Here is an 18,761-nt window from a genome sequence, read left to right on the forward strand (position 1 = left end):
CATATATCCATTCCAAAACTCTAAAAAGTGAATACGAGGGAAATGTATATGCCCTTTACAAGAGTTACACACGAGGGCATTGGTCTCAGGTTTGAATCTCACTGGTATGTAGCACGCGTATGTTTACACGAAAAATCATTCGACTTGTGACTTCCCGGGATTATTTTTTTCTGCAATTTTTGGTCAAATTGCAGGATTTCTGGGAACTCTGTCACCACACCGGTCGGTGGTAACAGTAACCTGCAGTAATCACCTATTTTGACTGGTGGTTCCCAACTGGCAGTAATGACCATTTTGATCACCAAAGACTTTCGCCATCGAAGGGCAAATACCAGCTATGATGAGGGGTTTAGAACCAGCGGTGATGAAGATTTTGTAGTTTGCATGGACACCTTTACGACATGTGACTTGGAGATTTATGTAATACTTGAGTCATCTGTTCCAATATGTTTTAGAATCAAACTCTGTTCCATCATTGGACACACAAATGCGCAAGGTTCTAATTCGTATTAGCATGTGTCATGAATCCAGGTTCTAAACAAGAGAGCAAGAAGAGATGCAAGAACGTTGTGGAAAGTAAAAAAAAATGGATAGAAATAGGTGTAAGGTATGGTTTATAAAAAAATGCATTAATATGACATGTGATTTATACAATTACTTAATTTTTGTCTCAGGAAAATAGCAAAATAGGTGTAAGGGTACTTTTGGTTAAGTTTTTGTAAGAATAACAACATGTATATGGGCATTATAAATTTACCTTTTCATTTAATATTGTACTCCCTCCACCCCAAATTATAATAAGTCAATTTCAACTTTTTAGATAGCTTTTGCTACGCACTTAAAAATCCCCAACCCCATGTCCTCACTGCCGCCAGAGCCCCTTGCAGCTTCGAGGATGACCACAACGGGGCTATCCTCTTTCCTTCAAGTCTAGAGACGGCCGTGGCAAGGAAACAAACACCAGTGGCTTATTTCTGTTCTCCTCCGTATAATCTGGTTCTCCTTTCCCTAGGTTTGTCTTTCTCACATGCGGATCTAGTGGCACCGAGTGGTGGGAGCCAAATAACCTAAGTTTTAAAAAAGGTGTGCAGGATATTTGATACCACCGACACCTCAGTGATGTCACCCCTGGCCTAGTTGGGGTCGAGGCTGACGCTAGTGTGGCTTCGATCGACATGGACATGGCAGAGGTGGCTGCGTGCAAGGATAGCACAATGACACCTTGTCTATTCTAGGCGACATACAACCGGATCTATGTTATTGCAACCCTAGCCGTGCTTGTGGGCAGGATGAGTTGAGTAATGCCAGGTGTTGCGCACGGAGTCGACGAGGTCTCTTGCAGCCTGCTTGACTCGGTGACTAATGGGGTGAGGTAGGTGAAAAAGAGGTTACAACAGCTCACGACCGTGCAGAGGCTCGTCTTGACAAGGTGGTTGTGAACGCGTCCGGTCGTCCCGACCGTTCGAGCCACGATCAACTGATCGGACGCTGCCAGCGTCCGGTCACATGCCACCGAACGCGTCCGGTCACAATTTCGCCGCTCTGGAACCTTTCTGTACTCGATCGGACGCTGCAGTCCTACGTCCGGTCGATTTGTCGCCAGCGTCCAGTCGCTGCTGCTACGCCTTCTGTTGTCGAGCCTCTTGATCGGAGCATCCGGTCGCTATACGCCAGCGTCCGGTCCAGCGTTCGGTCACCTTTGTGAGCTCGTTTCTTCGCGATCTTGTATCTGGCTTGGTTCCTATCTTTGTGCTTGGACTTTACTTGATATCTTGGGTCTTCTCTTGAGCTTCTAAGGACTTGCTTATGGTGTAGATCATCGGATCATCATGCCCCCTTCGTCCAAGTCACGTCCTGCACCCTATTGAACTACAAAACAATCACTTGCAAATTCATTAGTCCAAAAGCCAGTATACTATAGAGAAAAGTAAGAGAAACATGGAAGCCGGAGTTTCCTTAGAAACTAGAGAGCTAAAGGTACCGTGCAAAGACTCATAAACCCAAAAGCTCGCGCAGCCCAGCGAAGGCCACGTTGAGGTTGTACGCATCTTCCACTTGGTGTCGTACAGCCTCCGCAGGGCGTCGTAGGACCACAGTCCGGCAGCAAGAAGTCAGTGTCAAAGGTTGCGGGAGGGTATCGCACGAAGGCTCTTAACGCCCTCCCGCAACCAAAAACACCATCTGGCGCAACCCGGCATCAACCATGTTCGACGGGAGCACAGCTGCTCCAGCACAGCCAAAGGCAAAAATAAAGCAATCCAGGCATAAGCGGAGGCAATGTCCAAGAAATGCTCCTTCAACCTTCGTTCCTTCCTCAAATTGCTCTATGGCCTCTAGAGAAGTATCAAGATTAAAGATCAGCACCTCTGATTGATGCTCAAATTGCACCAAAGCCTTCGCAACAACTGCAGGATCGAACACAAGCACTCCAGTTTCTCCGCAATGACGTGCTAGAGAATTCATGTCAACCCCAAGCAAGCACAAAGACGGAGGCCAGAGCAACAAAACAGACACTGAAGCCTCCGCAAGGCACGCAAGGTCAAAGACCAATACCTCACTTTTTTCGCGCGAGCACACAGACTCGTACTCAATGTCGACTAGAGAAGAGAGAAGCGGAGGCAAGAGATAGAAATTAAGCCACAGAAAATGTAACCTTCGGCCTAGCTAAAACTTACATTAAGAATCATTTATAAAAACAAGAGCTAGCTAAACAATCCAGGAAAAGTCCATTACAAAAGCAGATATGATTACAACAACAATGCATTAGAAGCACAATAGTACAAAAGCCAGAAGGCAATAACAGAGCAAATCACAAAAGGCGTTAAAGCCCTCCAAGCAACAGCTATAAGGGCGTGAAGGCCAGTCAAACAAATCAACATAAAACTAAGGGCGAGACCCTCGCCAGGCTAGTGACCTAGTAAACTCCGCACGTTCATCATCAATATCATACTTTAGAAAAGCAAACATGTCACAAACATAATGTCGGGGAAAAGCTTCCCACCAATATTGCCAAAGCTCACCACTAACATAAATCCTATCTTGATACATAGTGATAGGAAGTACGTCCTGCATAGGCCCAGAGAAGGAGACCTGCACAGGACAAATTCACAACTCAAACCTAGATATAAACAAAAGGGCAGGCGTTTACAGCACATCGCCTTCGACCAAGCCTAAAAACAAAAACCTAGACATTACACCTCCGGGTCAGCAAGCGTAGGCGTAGGTTCCCTGGACTTCGGGACCTCGGTAGTAGGGGAAGGAGCCTTCGAAGCCGACATCTCCGCAGCCCAGGAATGTACCCCAGTAGTAACACGTGCAGCCTCCGTCCTCTATGACTCCAGCAAAAACAATACAAAGTTATAAAAACAACAAACAAGCGATAGAAAGCTTAAGCAAAAAACTATAAACAACGAAGAAAAAACCAACCTTAGCACGGTGTGTCACCACCATCGAGTGAGCCTTCGCCCAGCCAAACTTTACCTAGAATGACTTCATAAAGCAGTAGACCGAACTCCTGATATCGCGCCAAGTCACTCCAAGATCGACCGGGCCCTCAAGGTCTCTTTCCTTCACACCTTTGGCGTGCGGGCAACCGTCCTACGCCAGTATCTTGGAGAGGTTGGTGGCAGAGGCTAGGGCTCCAAAATTTGCAGTGCCACCAACAAAGTCAGGAAGCTTTAGGAAGCTGGCCTTCATCTAGGAAAAGATATTGAACACCGAAGGCTCAGAAGGCAGCGACGACGTAGAGCCCCTAAATTGTTCAAGGGCACCCCCATAGACCTTAGCTGCGGCCAATCTAACAGCCTTGGCATCCTCGAGGCGCTTAGTTAGCATATCCACTTGCGCCTTCAAGGCAGCACTAGACTCTCTCTCAGCGTCCACCTCCTTGCAAAGGTTATCGGCCATCTCAATAGCTTTTAGGGCACGTTCAGCAGCCAATTGCTCGATAGCCTTTGCGCCATCCACCTCCTACTTCAGCGAATCAACATTTTTCTATAGATCCTCCAATTTAGCTTGGACAGTGCGGAGGCCACCAACCTCCCCTGCAAGCCAGGTCTTCTCGGCCTCAAGAGTGTCCACCCCTTTCTTTAGGGCCTTGATAGATAGATTGCGGTCGACCACCTCCTACATGCTACGTTCCTCGATGGCCTCTGAAAGATAATAGCTCTGTCAAGACAAAGGTCAGCCACGACACAATAGAACAACGGTTGGAAAAGCAAACAAGAAACATACCATGCATTGCTGCTCCAAATTCATCCATAGCAGCTTGAAATAATCAACATTCCTCCGATATCATTATAAGAGATGTAAGACCAAAAGCAAGAAAACAAAAAATAGAAATAACAACCTCTGATATCATTATAAAAAGCTTGAAGGACATCCACCCACCCACTTATTGTGCTATCGGAGGCACCTGAAACAGCAACTAAGCATTAGCAAAACTCAAATAAAGTGGAGATAGCGTAGAAACAGAAAACAAGCAATACCAACCTTTGCCACCATCAAGGCCCAGAGCAGATGGACGAGGAGTCGTGCCTACAAGTGGAGGCCTCGAAGGTCCTCTCAAGCCGATCCGAGTGAGGTCCACGCCCATAGGAGCATGAAGGTTTGTGTTAGGGTTCCCAAGGGCCTTCGTCAAACCTGCTGAAACAATCAAAATAAGTCTAGTCCTGACATAACTAAAAACACAAACAGCAAGGAAAAACAAAGTTAAAAGGCAACTCACCCAAATGCAAAGGGTCTAAAACGACATCTGCGGCACCAGCGTCCCCGCTACGTCGCACCGAGGCCCGATACACCATGCTATGGAATAGAGCAGCCGGAGGGCAAGCCTCTCCCTCTCCCTCGAACACCTCCACGGTAGCACCAACAATAGGGCGGTGGCGCTCCGTAACAACGACCTCCGCATTCTTTGGTGGGGAGGCGTCGCCTCCACCAATCTCCTCTTCAGAGCTAGAAGAACCATCATCCAAAACACCGGGCATAGGAACCACAGCGGAGGGTTCAGCAGCAGCATCGCCACCCATTCCTTGGAGGACAGTCTTGACGAAGTCGTTGCCCCCAAGATCCAAATCAGTGGCGAAGCCTTTGCCTTCCGTCCCAATGTCCACGGAGGCCGAGCCCCCGCCAACATTCTCCGCAACCATCTCATCAGCATCGGCGAAGGCAGTGGCGGAGGCAATGGCGGAGGCGGGCGCGGTCTTCCACCTCTTGCTGACAACCTTAGAAATGCCAGCCCCTGTCCTCTTCTTTGTCTCCGCAGCAACAGTTGTATTCTTTGCGGTGGCCTTCCTTGCCTTATCCTCCAGGGATTTCAACACCTTCGCATGAACCTTGTGTTCCGTGTGGTGTATCCCCAACTCTTCGAACATGCGATTTAGCTAGGGCATAGTGCCCACAACAGCCCTCCATGCAAGAAAGTCCTTGTCGGTTATATCACCAACAATCTCCCGTGCCTCTTGTTCCACGGCAGCAACAAAATCCTCAGAAGTCTACTCCTCTGATAAAGCTATCCTAAAACAGGGAAAAGGAGCACCTTCAGCTTCGCCATAAATAGGCAGATTCACCATCTCTATCTTAAAAGAAGGCCTATACTTCCCAAGGGGCCAGAATTTGGCAGCAACTATTTCTTCCACGAGGTCATGGCCTTTGGAGTACCAGCAAGCTACGTCGAAGGACTTATTGCATGCCTCCCTATGAGGCGTCATCTCTTGACTAGGAGTTACCTTCGCCAATGGTTTCATTTTGGTCATCACGGAGGCAAGGGGATAATGAGTAATCTTCTTCCTATCTTCATGGGTAGAAGTAACACCGAAGGTTTGAACGTAAAACCAATAGCGCATCCAGTCCTTGTCCCACTTGTTCTTCTGACAATACGAGATCTCTAGCCGAGATTTTCCCTGCTGCCTCTTCGCCATAAATGCGCAAGCCATACTGAGCTACGAGTTTGTCGTCACCCACCTTTTTAGGCTGGCGCTGAAGCTCATAATAAGTACAAAAGGTATCCATGTCTGGCTTAACACCATAAGACTCGTAGGCCCAACAAAACTTACTCAAAGTAAGAAATCCATTAGGGGTGAGGTGGTGAATCTGAACATCAAACTCCTCAAGTACTTCACGCAGGAACTTAACGGAGGGAAGGCGAAGGCCATAGGCAAAGAAGTCCTTGAAAACGATAGTATAATCCTTGCCAGGCTTAGGTACCGTCTCGCCCTATGGAAGTTTAGCCTAGCCTTGGGGATGCACTCATCCTTCTCGAGTTGAAGGATCATCCTGTTCGTCATCAGTGAAGGCTCAAAGTCCTAGGTCTTTCCAGCCATGGTCTCCGCTTCCTCAGCTCCAATCAAATCACCAACAGAAGCTTCAGCCCTAGCAAGATCCTCCTCAAAGCTCCTGAGCCTCCGCACTAGCAATCATCTAATCGGGTTCATAAACCCAGGGTCCCTCATGGACCTGCTTCCCAACAAAAGCTCGGCCCAGCAGACGACGTTGCGAACGACGCGCAACTCCTAGGCCGGCCCAAAAAACCTAAAGACAGGCCAAAAGGGCGATCCAGTCTCTGACCATAAGGCCTGGCCAAGGAGAGGAATGGCGCTCGCTTCTGACTCTAACCCGCCTCTCCGATCAGAAGGCCTGGCCAAGGAGGAATGGTGCTCGCTTCTTCCGACTCCGGTCCGCCTCTCTGACTGGAATGCATCGCCAATGAGAGGAACAACACTCGCTTCCGACTCCAGCCCGCCTCTCTGACCGGAAGGCCTGACCAAAGAGGAACGACGCTCGCTTCTGACTCCAACCCGCTTCTCTGACCAGGAATACACCGAACCTCTACTTACAAGCTATTCTCCGACTGGGAGGCTAGAGCCGACGGGGGAACGACCGACCGGGGACGCCCGCTCGGGGAAGACCTAGGAAACGGACAGAGCAAGTAAACATGGGGCGCTCCAGTCAACCGCAATACTAAGGACCGTACCCTGCACACCTACAGGATAGTACTGTCGGGTCATGTCAGAAGGGTACTTTATAACCTTCCAGACATGTTAGAACACCAATAGTGTTATGGGCGCCGACATTTATCCTACAGTATGGTAGGCGCCGGCATTTGCCATACCAGAAGAAGACGATGGGGCCTACTACATGCATCTGAGCATCAACAATGCTGTGGGCGCCAACAAACCATCTTGTACCCGACGGCGTGGGCAACAAGGCTAGGTAGCACACACACTCTCTTTCTCTCACACTGTCTCCCTTGTAAAGTCGTCCCCTTCATCTATAAAAGGGGATGCGCTCTCTCCAAAAGGAGGACAATTCAGATAGTTTATTCCGATTCTCTCTGCTTGGCTCTAGAACTCTAAAGCTAGACAAAGCATTTGTTCGGACACTTAGCACACGTTGGAGCTCCCATCACTCTTGGCCCTTTGGTCCGGAGTCCGACCGGACCTCTGATACCCCCTATCTTACTCCCTCTCGTTTGTAACCCCACAACAAACTTTGAGCACCTAGGCTCAGGAATAAAGTCTCCGACCGACTCAGACTGGACGTAGGGCACGTTGCCTGAACCAGTATAAACCCTATGTCATTGAGTGCTAGGCCACATCTGATCATAACGTATGGCAAAACTACAAATATTTACGTGTTGGTCACTTTCTGCACCGACAGTTGGCGCCGTCCATGGGGAAGACGCCATACGTTCATGCTTTTGGTCATCAAATAGCCCACCTTTCCGCCATCTTCGCCATGGCGGGCTCAAGCGATACCACTCGCTTTGGCTCACTAGAGTTTCCCGCACTCCCACCTATTGGGATGTGGGATCCTCCCATCTTTGAGCCGTCCCAGACCTTCCTCTTTGGAAGTCTGGACTTCGTCGCCGACCGACTTGGCGTGCTCCACCTCCGCAAGGAGGCACTTGTCCCGGTGCCCATCGAAGGAGGAGCGCCCTCCGTTGGCATCGGGACTCCCAGCGACCTCAACGACGAGGCACCTGTGCTTCGCTCTGAGCCTATGCTAGGCTCAAACCCCACTGTGAGTAACGTACATATTGTTCTTTTCTCGCTATTTACTATCTTTTGCTGACTCTCCGAAGGGACCCTGTTGTCTCTGCCGCGACCGCTATGTGACTGGTTCCCCTATGGCCTCGCGTCCCCCGCGGACGCGTACGCACGGGGGCTCCGAAGGATGCTGGCGCTGCCCTCTCTCACTTCTGAATTCGTGGGGATGGCGAGCTATGCTCTTGCCTCTTTCCATGACCTCATGGATGACGATGTTGAGAGCGATGGCTCCAGCATCGGTGACTTTGTGGCACCTCGCCACCCTCTATCTTGGGAGTGCGCTATGGCGGATGCTCTAGGATAGCCGTCGGTGGTGGAGGAGTCTCTACAGACCCACACCCCTCCGGACCCTCGCGTGGAGGCCCGCGCGTGTGCACAGGAGCATGGCGAGGAGCTACGACAAAGGTGGCAGAACCAGCCGCCACCTATGCTGACGTGTTCGGCACACCATGTTGCGCCCCGTGTGCGTGACCCGGCGAGGGGCGCCTAGGGTCACGCCCGTTAGGTTCAGCGTGACATCATCGACGGGGGGAACGATCCCCCACAGTTCGCTCGGGCTGGCCAGAACATCGCTGCGGTAGCAATGCTTCTGTGTGGCCTTCTCGAGCCTATCGACCCATAGGAGCAGGCAGTCCACCGGAACCTCCTGGCTCTGGTGGAGACCGTCACCGTTCAATAGGCAAAAAGCTCCACGTCGCGCCACTGACTCACGGCCTCTCCCCCCACAGGGGAGTGGGGACGCACCAGACGAATTGCTCCATCCGCTCACCTCTACGGTCGCTAGGCGTGGAACAGGAGACCACAGCTGCACCACGGCCAGACCTAGCACCTGCCCTACACTAGCCACCTGTGCGCGAATGTCTCGGGCCGAACTGAGATGCTCGAAGCGTCATCAGCAACCGACGTCGGGCCCGGCATGATGATGACATCCATCGAGTAGCAGTGAGAGCAGGCAGCACGGACCCCAACCGGACCATCGAGGGGAGCGGTGAAACACACCCTAGGCATGGTCGCCGGCCAGACAACCGGAGTCCTAGCCCAGCTGGCCCGATACCATGGGCTTTTGGCTGACGCATCCAGAGAGCGCCGTTCCCGCAGCGCTTCTGACCGCCTACCAACATCACCAAATATAATGGGGAGACGAATCCCGGTATATGGCTCAAAGACTTCTGGCTCGCCTACCGAGCCTGAGGACTAAATGATCACCATTTCATCATTCAGTACCTCCCATCTGCGTGGGGGAACATGTTTGAGCGTGGCTCGAATTCCTCCCGCACGATAGTATCCGCGACGGGGCAGACCTCAAGAGAATATTCGTTGGGAATTTCTAGGGGACGTATGTCTACCCAGGGAACTCTTGGGACCTCAAGAGCTGCCAGCAGGAGCCCAACGAGTCCCTACAAGATTACATCTGCAGGTTCTCAAAACAATGCAACTCCCTCCCTGATGTCGTCGACGCAGACATCATTAGCACATTCCTCTCTGGGACAACCTACGAGTCCCTGATCCACAAGCTTGGTTGTTTGAAGCCCCGAACCACCCGCGACCTGCTCAACATCGCCATGAACCACGCCTCTGTCGAGGAGGTGGTGGGAGCGGTCTTCAACGGAGGCCAGGACAAGGGCAAGGCCAAGCTCGAGGACCAAGACGAGGGCCCCTCCATGTAGAGGGGCAAGAAGAACAAGAAGGATCGGCGCCGACTGGCCAACTCCGCATTGGTCGCCATGGCCGATCGCGTGGGCAAGCAACCCCAGCAAGGCCAGCCCGATCACTTCGACAAGCATATGGATGGTCCCTGCACCAACCATGCCTACCCCATCAAACACCTCTATAAGGACTACGAGCTCCTCAAGCGCTTCCTCCGACAGGCCGGTGGGCCGAAAGAAGGAAGGGGCGAGGAGGTAGCAACCAAGAAAGGAGGCACGGCGAGCAAGGAGGGGGACGGCTTTCCTGACCCCGAGGAATGCATCATGATCTTCGGGGGATCCGATGCCATCTACTCCAAGTGCCAACACAAAGTGCGCTACAGAGAGGCATGCGTCACCGAGATGGCCATCCCCACCTTCCTTCGTTGGTCGGAATCTCCGATCACTTTTGATCGAAGGGACCATCCTTCACACATCGCTAGACCAGGTCGCTACCCGCTCATCATTGACCCCATCGTCTACAAGAAGCGCCTCACCAAGGTGCTGATGGACAAAGGTAGCGGCCTCAACATCCTCTACGTCGACACCCTCGACGCCATGCACATCCCATGGTCAGAGCTCCACTCGGTGAGCTCTCCCTTCCACAGCGTGATCCCGGGGACGCAGGCATACCCGCTTGGGCAAATTGACCTGCCCGTCACATTTGGCGACTGAGCCAACTTCCCCTTAGAGGTCCTTACCTTCGAGGTGGTGGACTTCCCAAGGTCTTACCATGCCATCTTGGGGCGGCCGTGCTACGCCAAGTTGATGGCGGTCCCCAACTACACTTACCTAAAGTTGAAGATGCCAGGACCAAACGGTGTCACCACTATGGGTAGCGCCTTTTCGCATGCCTACACGTGCGACCGTGAGCATTTTGAGCTCGCCACTACCGTCATCAACTCATCCGAGCTCCCTCGGCTCGGGGAGTTATCGACCCCAGCAGTCCCGGACTGCAACAAGCCAACCTCCTCGACTGCCTTCTGCCCACTCAAGGAGACCAAGGCGGTGGGGATCGACCCCACTGACCCAACCAAGACGGTGCGGATCGGGACCCAGCGCCCGGCCAAATAGGAATGCGAGCTCGCCGACTTTCTACGCACCAATCGCGGTGTCTTCGCATGAAAACCTTCTAACATGCCAGGCATACCGTGGGAGGTCACCGAGCACGCACTACACCTCATCCTGGGCTCTAAGCCCACCAAGCAACTCCTGCGTCGCTTCGATGATGAGATGTATAGGGCCATAGGTGAGGAGGTCACCAAACTCCTAGTAGCCGGATTCATCAAGGAGATGTATCACTCCGACTGGCTTGCCCATCCTGTTCTTGTCAAAAAGAAGACCGGGAAATGGAGAATGTGTGTTGATTATACTGGCCTCAACAAGGCATGTCCGAAGGACCATTTTCCTTTGCCGTGCATAGACCAAATAGTCAACTCCACCTCAGGATGTGAAATCGTCTCCTTTCTGGATGCCTACTCAGGCTATCACCAGATCGCGATGAAAGAGTCTGACCAGCTCGCAACCTCATTCGTCACCCCGTATGGTTTGTACTGTTACATAACCATGCCTTTCGGCCTGAAGAACGCTGGTGCCACCTATCAACGGTGCATGCAGCAATGCTTCACCGATCAAATCGACCCGCTCGACCAGCCTAACCAAGTCGAGCGGCCAAAACCAACAATCGCCATCTATGTTGATGACATAGTGGTCAAAACGGCTCAAGCTTGCGACCTAATCGCAAACTTGACCATGACATTCCCGATCCTCCGAAGGTTCAACATCAAATTAAATTTCGAAAAATGTGTTTTTGGGGTTACGAAGGGGAAGCTGCTTGGATACATCGTGTCCGAATGTGGCATCGAGGCCAACCCCGAAAAAATCATGGCCATCTCCAACATGGGCCCTATACGCAATGTCAAGGGCGTATGGAGGCTCACCGGCTGTTTGGCCGCCCTAAGCCGATTCATCTCCCGGCTCGGTGAGCGGGGGATGCCTCTCTGCAAGCTTCTCAAAAAGACAGATGCTTTCGTTTGGACTGAGGAAACACAACATGCTTTGGAGAGCCTCAAAGTGTCTCTGACGTCAGCCCCAATCCTCATCGCTCCCAAACGGCACTACTAGAAATCCTTTCATCTATGACGATTTCGGAATGACGATAATAGTTTTGGTCATGGAATAAGGTTCATTAGTGACGAAATTACGTAGATGGTCATAGATGATTGGTTTGGCCGTCAACCCCTTTGTTTAACTGTGACGAATTTGAAAGAATCATCATACAAGTGTTCTGTGATTCGTCATAGAAGTGAAAGAGAATAGTTTCACCGTTCAGGTCCCACCTGTCAGATAATTATTTCGTCATAAAAGTAGAATTTATAAAAAAAATTGGTGGTGCCTTAGAATTGAACCCACCACCTCTTCTCTCAGAGCCAAGTTGGCTTACCATCAGAACAAGACTTCGGTCATGTTTAGAGATTGGAAGTTTTTTTCTTATTCGATTCTTGAATCAATCATAAACCCAACCCAACCGAACCCAATCCAATCCAATCCACCTAGATCTAAATCGAATCGGGCAGGGGGTGGGAGGAGGTGCTCCTGCGGCGGGTAGCTGCTGCGGCGCGGTGCGCTTCTCCAGCGGTGGGTAGCTGCTGCGGAACGGCGCGCTTCTCCGGCGAGCAGCTCTGGCGGTGGGTAGCTGCTGCGGCGCGGCTCGCTTCTCTGGCAGGCAGCTCCGGCGGTGGGCAGCTCTGGTGGCGGGCAGCTCCAGCGGCGGGCTTCTAACGGCGGGCAGCTGCTGCAGCGCGCTTCTCCGGCGGGCAGCTCCGGCGGCGGGCAGCTGCTGCGGCTTCTCTGCTCCAGCGGCGTGCTTCTCCGGCGGGAAGCTCCGGCGGCGGGCGGCTGCTGCGGCTTCTCTGCTCCGTGTTCAACCTGCTGCTACTTCAGCTACTTAGAGGTACTGTCATCTTTCATTGCCTGCAATTCATAGCATTTCATAGCTGTTTAGACATGGCTTATTAGAGGTAATTGTTGTTACATTGATTAGATGGACAGGACATGGATTCGTGCTACTCGGTTCAGTGATAAGTTCACAGACGGCGTTGATCAATTTATGTCATATGTTCGGGATAGATTCAATGCAGATGATGTTATACTTTGCCCCTTTCGCCATTGTCTGAATCAGTCTTCGCTGAGTCAAAAAGATGTGCATAACCATGTGTACCTCTATGGATGGTCAGCTACATATACTCGGTGGGTACACCATGGAGAAGCTTTTGATGCTGAGATTATTGAAATTGCAGAGGATGTAGATGAGCCTGATCATCTAGGTGATGTGGTCAATGAGGATGAGGTTGACAATGAAGATGATCTGGGTACTGTAGAGATGCTTGCAGACTTGTACACAGCTATAGAAGAAGATGGAGAACAGCCTATGTTTGTGAAAGTTCTTGAAGATGCAAAACGTGCTCTTTGCCCAGGTTCTGTTCATTCTAGGTTCTCTTTTCTAGTTAGATTGCTACACATCAAGTCCTTCTATAGGATTAGCAACACAGCAATCAGTGTTATATTGAAGTTATTGGCAAGGTCATTCCCTAATAGTTGTCTTCCAGATTCATATGACAAAGCAAAGACATATCTCAAAGAATTGGGCCTTGGATATGAGTTAATCCATGTTTGTGACAACAATTGTGTGTTGTTTCGGAAGAATCTTGCCAAAGCGGACATTTGCCCAAAATGCAAGGAATCTAGGTGGGTAGATGCTGATGGTGCCAAACGGGTTCCAAAAAAAGGTTTTGAGATACTTTCCTCTTATACCTAGGCTAAAGAGGATGTTTGCAAACAAAGCAACATCTGAGGAGACCCGGTGGCACAAGGAGAAGAGGGTGGCTGTGGAAAATGAAATGACCCATCCAGCCGATGGTGAAGCCTGGAAAGACTTTGATGATATGTATCCTAGCTTCGCTGAAGATGCAAGAAACCTAAGGCTTAGTTTAGCTACAGATGGCTTCAATCCATTCGGGAACATGAACACAAGTTATAGCATGTGGCCTGTACTTGTAAAGGTGTATAATCTACCTCCATGGTCATGCACTGATGCATCCAACTGCATCATGGCATTACTCATCCCAGGACCAAAGTCTCCAGGCAAGGACTTTGACGTATTCTTAGAACCTCTCATTGAGGATTTGTTAAAACTCTGGGATGGTGTCAGGACTTATGATGCATTAACTGGTTTGAAGTTTGACCTTCGTGCTGCAGTACTATGGTGCATACATGATTATCCAGCTTTGGGTGTATTGTCAGGGCGAATTACTAAAGGTTACTATGCATGTATTTATTGCAATAGAGATCCATTGTCAAGGAGTCTTAGGAAAAAGATATGCTACATTGGACACCGTCGCTACCTCCCAAAAACTCACAAATGGAGAAGAAGCTTGGCCTTTGATGGACACCGAGAAAACCGAATAGAGCCAGCAAAGTTGACTGTGGATGAAACTTTGGAGGCTCTAGAGAAGGTAAAAGATGTTAGTCCTGGTAAGCCTGAGGGTAGCAAGAAAAGGAAGCGTGGACAGAAGGATCAGGAGCCAAAATTGTTCAGTCGAAAGTCGGCCCTATGGAAACTACCTTATTGGAAACACTTGAAGCTGCCACATAATCTTGATGTGATGCATATAGAGAAGAATATATGTGATGCCCTTCTCGGCATAATTCTCCATCTTGATGGCAAGAATAAGGATACAGTTAATGCGAGACTTGATTTGCAGGATATGGGCATACGACCTGAGTTGCATTTAGAACAAGAAGATGGTGATTCAGTTTCAATGCCAGCAGCATGGTATGCCATGGAGAAAGAAGAAAGGACTGCATTTTGTGGATTTATGAAAAGTATTCGGTTTCCATATGGGTATGCTTCCAACCTGACAAGATGCATTAGTGCAGATGGTTCGAAGGTGCAGGGCCTCAAAACCCATGATTGCCACATCCTACTCCAAAGAATTTTACCAACCGGTCTCCGGGGATTAGTGCACAAGGACATATATGAAGCAGTTGCTGAGTTGGGTAAATTTTTCCGGGAGCTTTGCAGTAGGAAACTAAAGGTTGATGTTGTGAAACGTCTAAAAGCATAAATCCCTGTGATACTGTGCAAGCTTGAAAAAATATTTCCTCCTGCTTTTTTTGATGTGATGGTCCACTTGGCTGTCCACCTTCCTGATGAAGCACTGTTAAGAGGCCCTGTCCAATATGGATGGATGTACCCGATCGAACGCCAATTGGGCACTTTGAAGGGGTACGTGAGGAATAGAGCTAGACCTGAAGGATCCATCGCTGAGGCGTACATAGCTAATGAGGCATTGACCTTTTGTTCAAGGTACATGGAAGATGTTGTCACTAGATTTAATCGTGATGATGACAAATGGGATCCACCAAATGGTGACCTCTCTGTCTTCCAGCATGGTGTTAAACTCTTGGGAGCCAACAGGGAAACATATCTTGAAAACAAAGAATTTGACAAGCTTTGTTGGTATGTGCTAAACAACTGTGATGAGGTGGAGCCATATTTGAGGTGAGTGTTTTTTCTAAATTTTGTGTGCTACTAAAAACTATGCTAAACCTGCATGACCAATACTCATATTGTGAACTGTCTATGCAGCAAGTTTAGAGAAGAGTTAGAGAAAGAGGGTGGCCATGATATTGAGAGTAGGTTAGAAAAGGAATTTCCTGCTTGGTTTAGGAGTCATGTAAGTGGTTCCATAATTTATGCAATATATCATGTTGTCTTCTTAATCTGAGTTCCACATTTTCACTTAATCTATTGTCTTTTTAGATCAAGATGCTGTGGAAGGATAATCGTGAAGAGGTCAGTGAAGGGCTTTATGCAATATCATGTCGACCTGACCTTAGGGTCAGATTATGGTCATCATGTAGTGTGAATGGTGTTCGATACAACACTATTGACCGTGAAAGACAAAGGCAGACACAAAACAGTGGTGTGCTGGCAGAAGGAACACACAATGGAGTGTCGACTGAATTTTATGGTCAGCTCAAGGAGATAGTTCAGTTGAGCTACAACTCCAATTTACAAATGATTCGAACTGTGGTACTTTTTCGGTGTGAGTGGTTCAGTCAAGATGGCAAAGCTAGAAACATTAGAGATGATGGCCATTTTAGATCCATCAATATAGAGAGGTTTTGGTACAAGTCAGACCCATTTATATTAGCAAGTCAATCAACAAAGGTCTTCTATGTGCAGGACACACAATTTGGCGACAATTGGCGTGTTGTCCAAAAATTTGAGCATAGGAGCATGTATGATGTCAATGAAACAGAAGTCAGCACTGTTCACCAAGATGAAACTGGGTCTGATAATGAGCTTGAGGTGCAAGATGATCAAGATGATGGCACCGATGAACCTACACCAGTGCAGCGACGTGTAGATGGACAGAAATCTTCTGTTGTTGGTAACTTACAAGCTCTTATCAATAGAAGAGAAGAAGACATGGCTGAGAACAATGATGAGGATGATGACTATGTAGATGACACCATCTTAGAGTATTGTAGTGACAATGATAGGGATCCCATGGAATGTAATGATGATGATTAGCTGTCATTTTTTAGATGTTGATTAGCTGCCATTTTTGGAGCACAAATATTGTAACAAATTCTGTCATTTTTGGGATGTATACTTCTGGGATGTTGATGGAGCACAAATATTTGAACAGTGGCTCTTTTTTTGGGATTGTAACAAATTCTGTCATTTCTGGGATATCTTGATTAGCTGTCATTTTTGGGATGTTGTTGTCTCTAGATTCTAGCAAAATCTGTCTATACAACAAATTCACTCATACAGTTAAGTTAACTCAAACAATTTTTCATTCATACAATAACTCATTCATACATTAACTCATTCAATAACTGTGACAATTCAGACATCAACATACATTTAGTAACTCATACATTCAGTTAACTGATACATTCAGTTAACTCATACATTCAGTTAACATTCAGACATTGCCAATTCAGACATTCATAGTAGGTAGTTGTAGCTTCATGGGCTGAGCACCTTTACTAAACATTGCCACCAGCAGTCCACTGGAGTGAGCCTTCCATATGGCTGGACTCGGTTCACCATGGGATGAGGCTGACTAGTGGGTCCATTATGGTCAAACAGTGGTCAAATCAATGATTCAAGCTCATTTTGAATCGAATTTGAACTGGATTTTCAATGTACTGTTCAAGACCTTCATCAATGTACACTAATTGTCCAACTCGCACTCTAATGGTCATTGTATGGTCCATGTTAAGTGTATAAGTACACCAAGCATGTATAGCTATATGATCTCACACATCATATACCTATGTGTATTGATATAACCAAGCATGTGTATGATCTTTTCAACTCAAGTGCATAATTATATGTGTTGATATAAGCAAGCATGTAGACCTTACCTTATCAAGTGCTTAGTTATATGTGAAGTGCATATTATAGCATATATGTGTGTATGTATGTTATATAGTAACAAAGCACACCTTGCATGTATATGATCTTATGAAGTGCTAATCAAGTCATTCTCATATGCTCACATAGTATGTCATCTTATGAAGTGCTAATCAACTTACTAAATGTTTAAATTCATTGAAGCACACACATTATAGTTAAGTAGAATGTATGTTACATGTGTATATATATACAAAAAAGGGATCATGTATGTCTCCCTATAATTTGAGACCTAAAATATTATCATACTGAAAATTTTATGCGTACATCAGATATTATAAATACTAAAAAACAAAACATTGGAATCATGTCCTTCATATATCAAAATAGGTTACAAATACTAAAAACAACATTGTAAAGCATTATAATAACATGGTAATATCATTATATACAAACTTACTTTTTATCCCAATCATGTAGAAATTGTTGTCACATTTTTTTGAAGCAAATATCAATTTACAATTCAATAAAATAAACAGACATAAAAGAAAAAACCATTTAATTTTATTCTTAAAAAAAAGAAAAATGCTTTCCAGCTCCCGCCTAGGGGTTCTGGCGTTTGCGCGCTTATCCCTGCCCAATTTTGGTGCCTCCGAAAACCCCCTACTGCCCTCCTCCGGCATCCGCTCCATTGAAGGTACACAGGGACAACATAGTAATTTCACCGAGGACTATATATTGGTCAATCCCCTCCCGCATCTCTTCTGGCCTCATTTCGTTTCACTCCGCCGCACCCACTCCGCATCCACTCCGCCGCCGCCGCCCTAGATCCACTCCGCCATCCTCTCATACAGCCACTTCGCCGCCCAGATCCACTCCGCCACCCAGACCCACTCTGCCGCCCTCTCATACAGCCACTCCGCCCCCAGATCCACTCCGCCGCAACACAGACGGAGACGGAGGAGCCGTGACCTGCGATGTCCACCCCACCAGAGATGGAGAAGTAGGACGTCGGCCACTTCATCGAGCCGCACCTCGACGTCGGCCACTTCATCGAGCCACGCAACGACGATGCCTAAACGGGCCACAAAAGTGCTCTGCCCCTCGAGCCCAGGTTCCTCTCCGCTGTGCTCCTCATTTTAGGGTTTTGTTCTTTGTATTTGGTTCCCTTGTGTAGCGCCGTCTTCTAGTTGTAGGGCAATTCCACTAGATAGGGTTTAGGGTTTAGGGTTTAGCAATCAATTCCACTAAAATTTGTTTACAAATAGGGTACTATGAACGGCTTCGGGACTTGCAAGTCACGGAGAACCTCAAGAAGATGGAATCCTTGCGTCTTCGTACCTTGGCTTCGGGACTTGTTAGTTCTCAGAATCCGAACAAGCAAAAACACAACAATGTAACTGATGAGCGGTCAGATTCATCCGAATATCTTCCTGGAGCTGAAGAGGGCCAGGAAGAAGATGATGATTTTGATAATACTAGCGTAGAAAAGGTCTCTTCTCAATCTTGGTTGGGGGTTCTGGCATCACGCTATCCGATATATATTATAATAACATATTTTCCATTATGTGTTAGGAAATTGACAACAAGAACAAG

At 48.3% G+C, this 18,761-nt stretch overlaps 1 protein-coding gene and 1 pseudogene across 1 annotated transcript; both read left to right on the forward strand.

Moving 5' to 3' along the window:
• The first annotated feature begins 12,773 nt into the window (after positions 1-12,773).
• On the forward strand, positions 12,774-15,297 carry LOC136479486 (uncharacterized; annotated as a pseudogene).
• A 48-nt stretch (positions 15,298-15,345) lies between these two features.
• On the forward strand, positions 15,346-16,331 carry LOC136479487 (uncharacterized). The gene is made up of 2 exons (XM_066477342.1): positions 15,346-15,468; positions 15,555-16,331. Exons 1-2 carry the CDS (start codon positions 15,346-15,348, stop codon positions 16,329-16,331), a joined length of 900 nt encoding a protein of 299 aa, XP_066333439.1.
• Positions 16,332-18,761: the final 2,430 nt, after the last annotated feature.

This window comes from Miscanthus floridulus, chromosome 9, assembly GCF_019320115.1.
Source record: "Miscanthus floridulus cultivar M001 chromosome 9, ASM1932011v1, whole genome shotgun sequence".
Classification (NCBI taxonomy): domain Eukaryota; kingdom Viridiplantae; phylum Streptophyta; class Magnoliopsida; order Poales; family Poaceae; genus Miscanthus; species Miscanthus floridulus.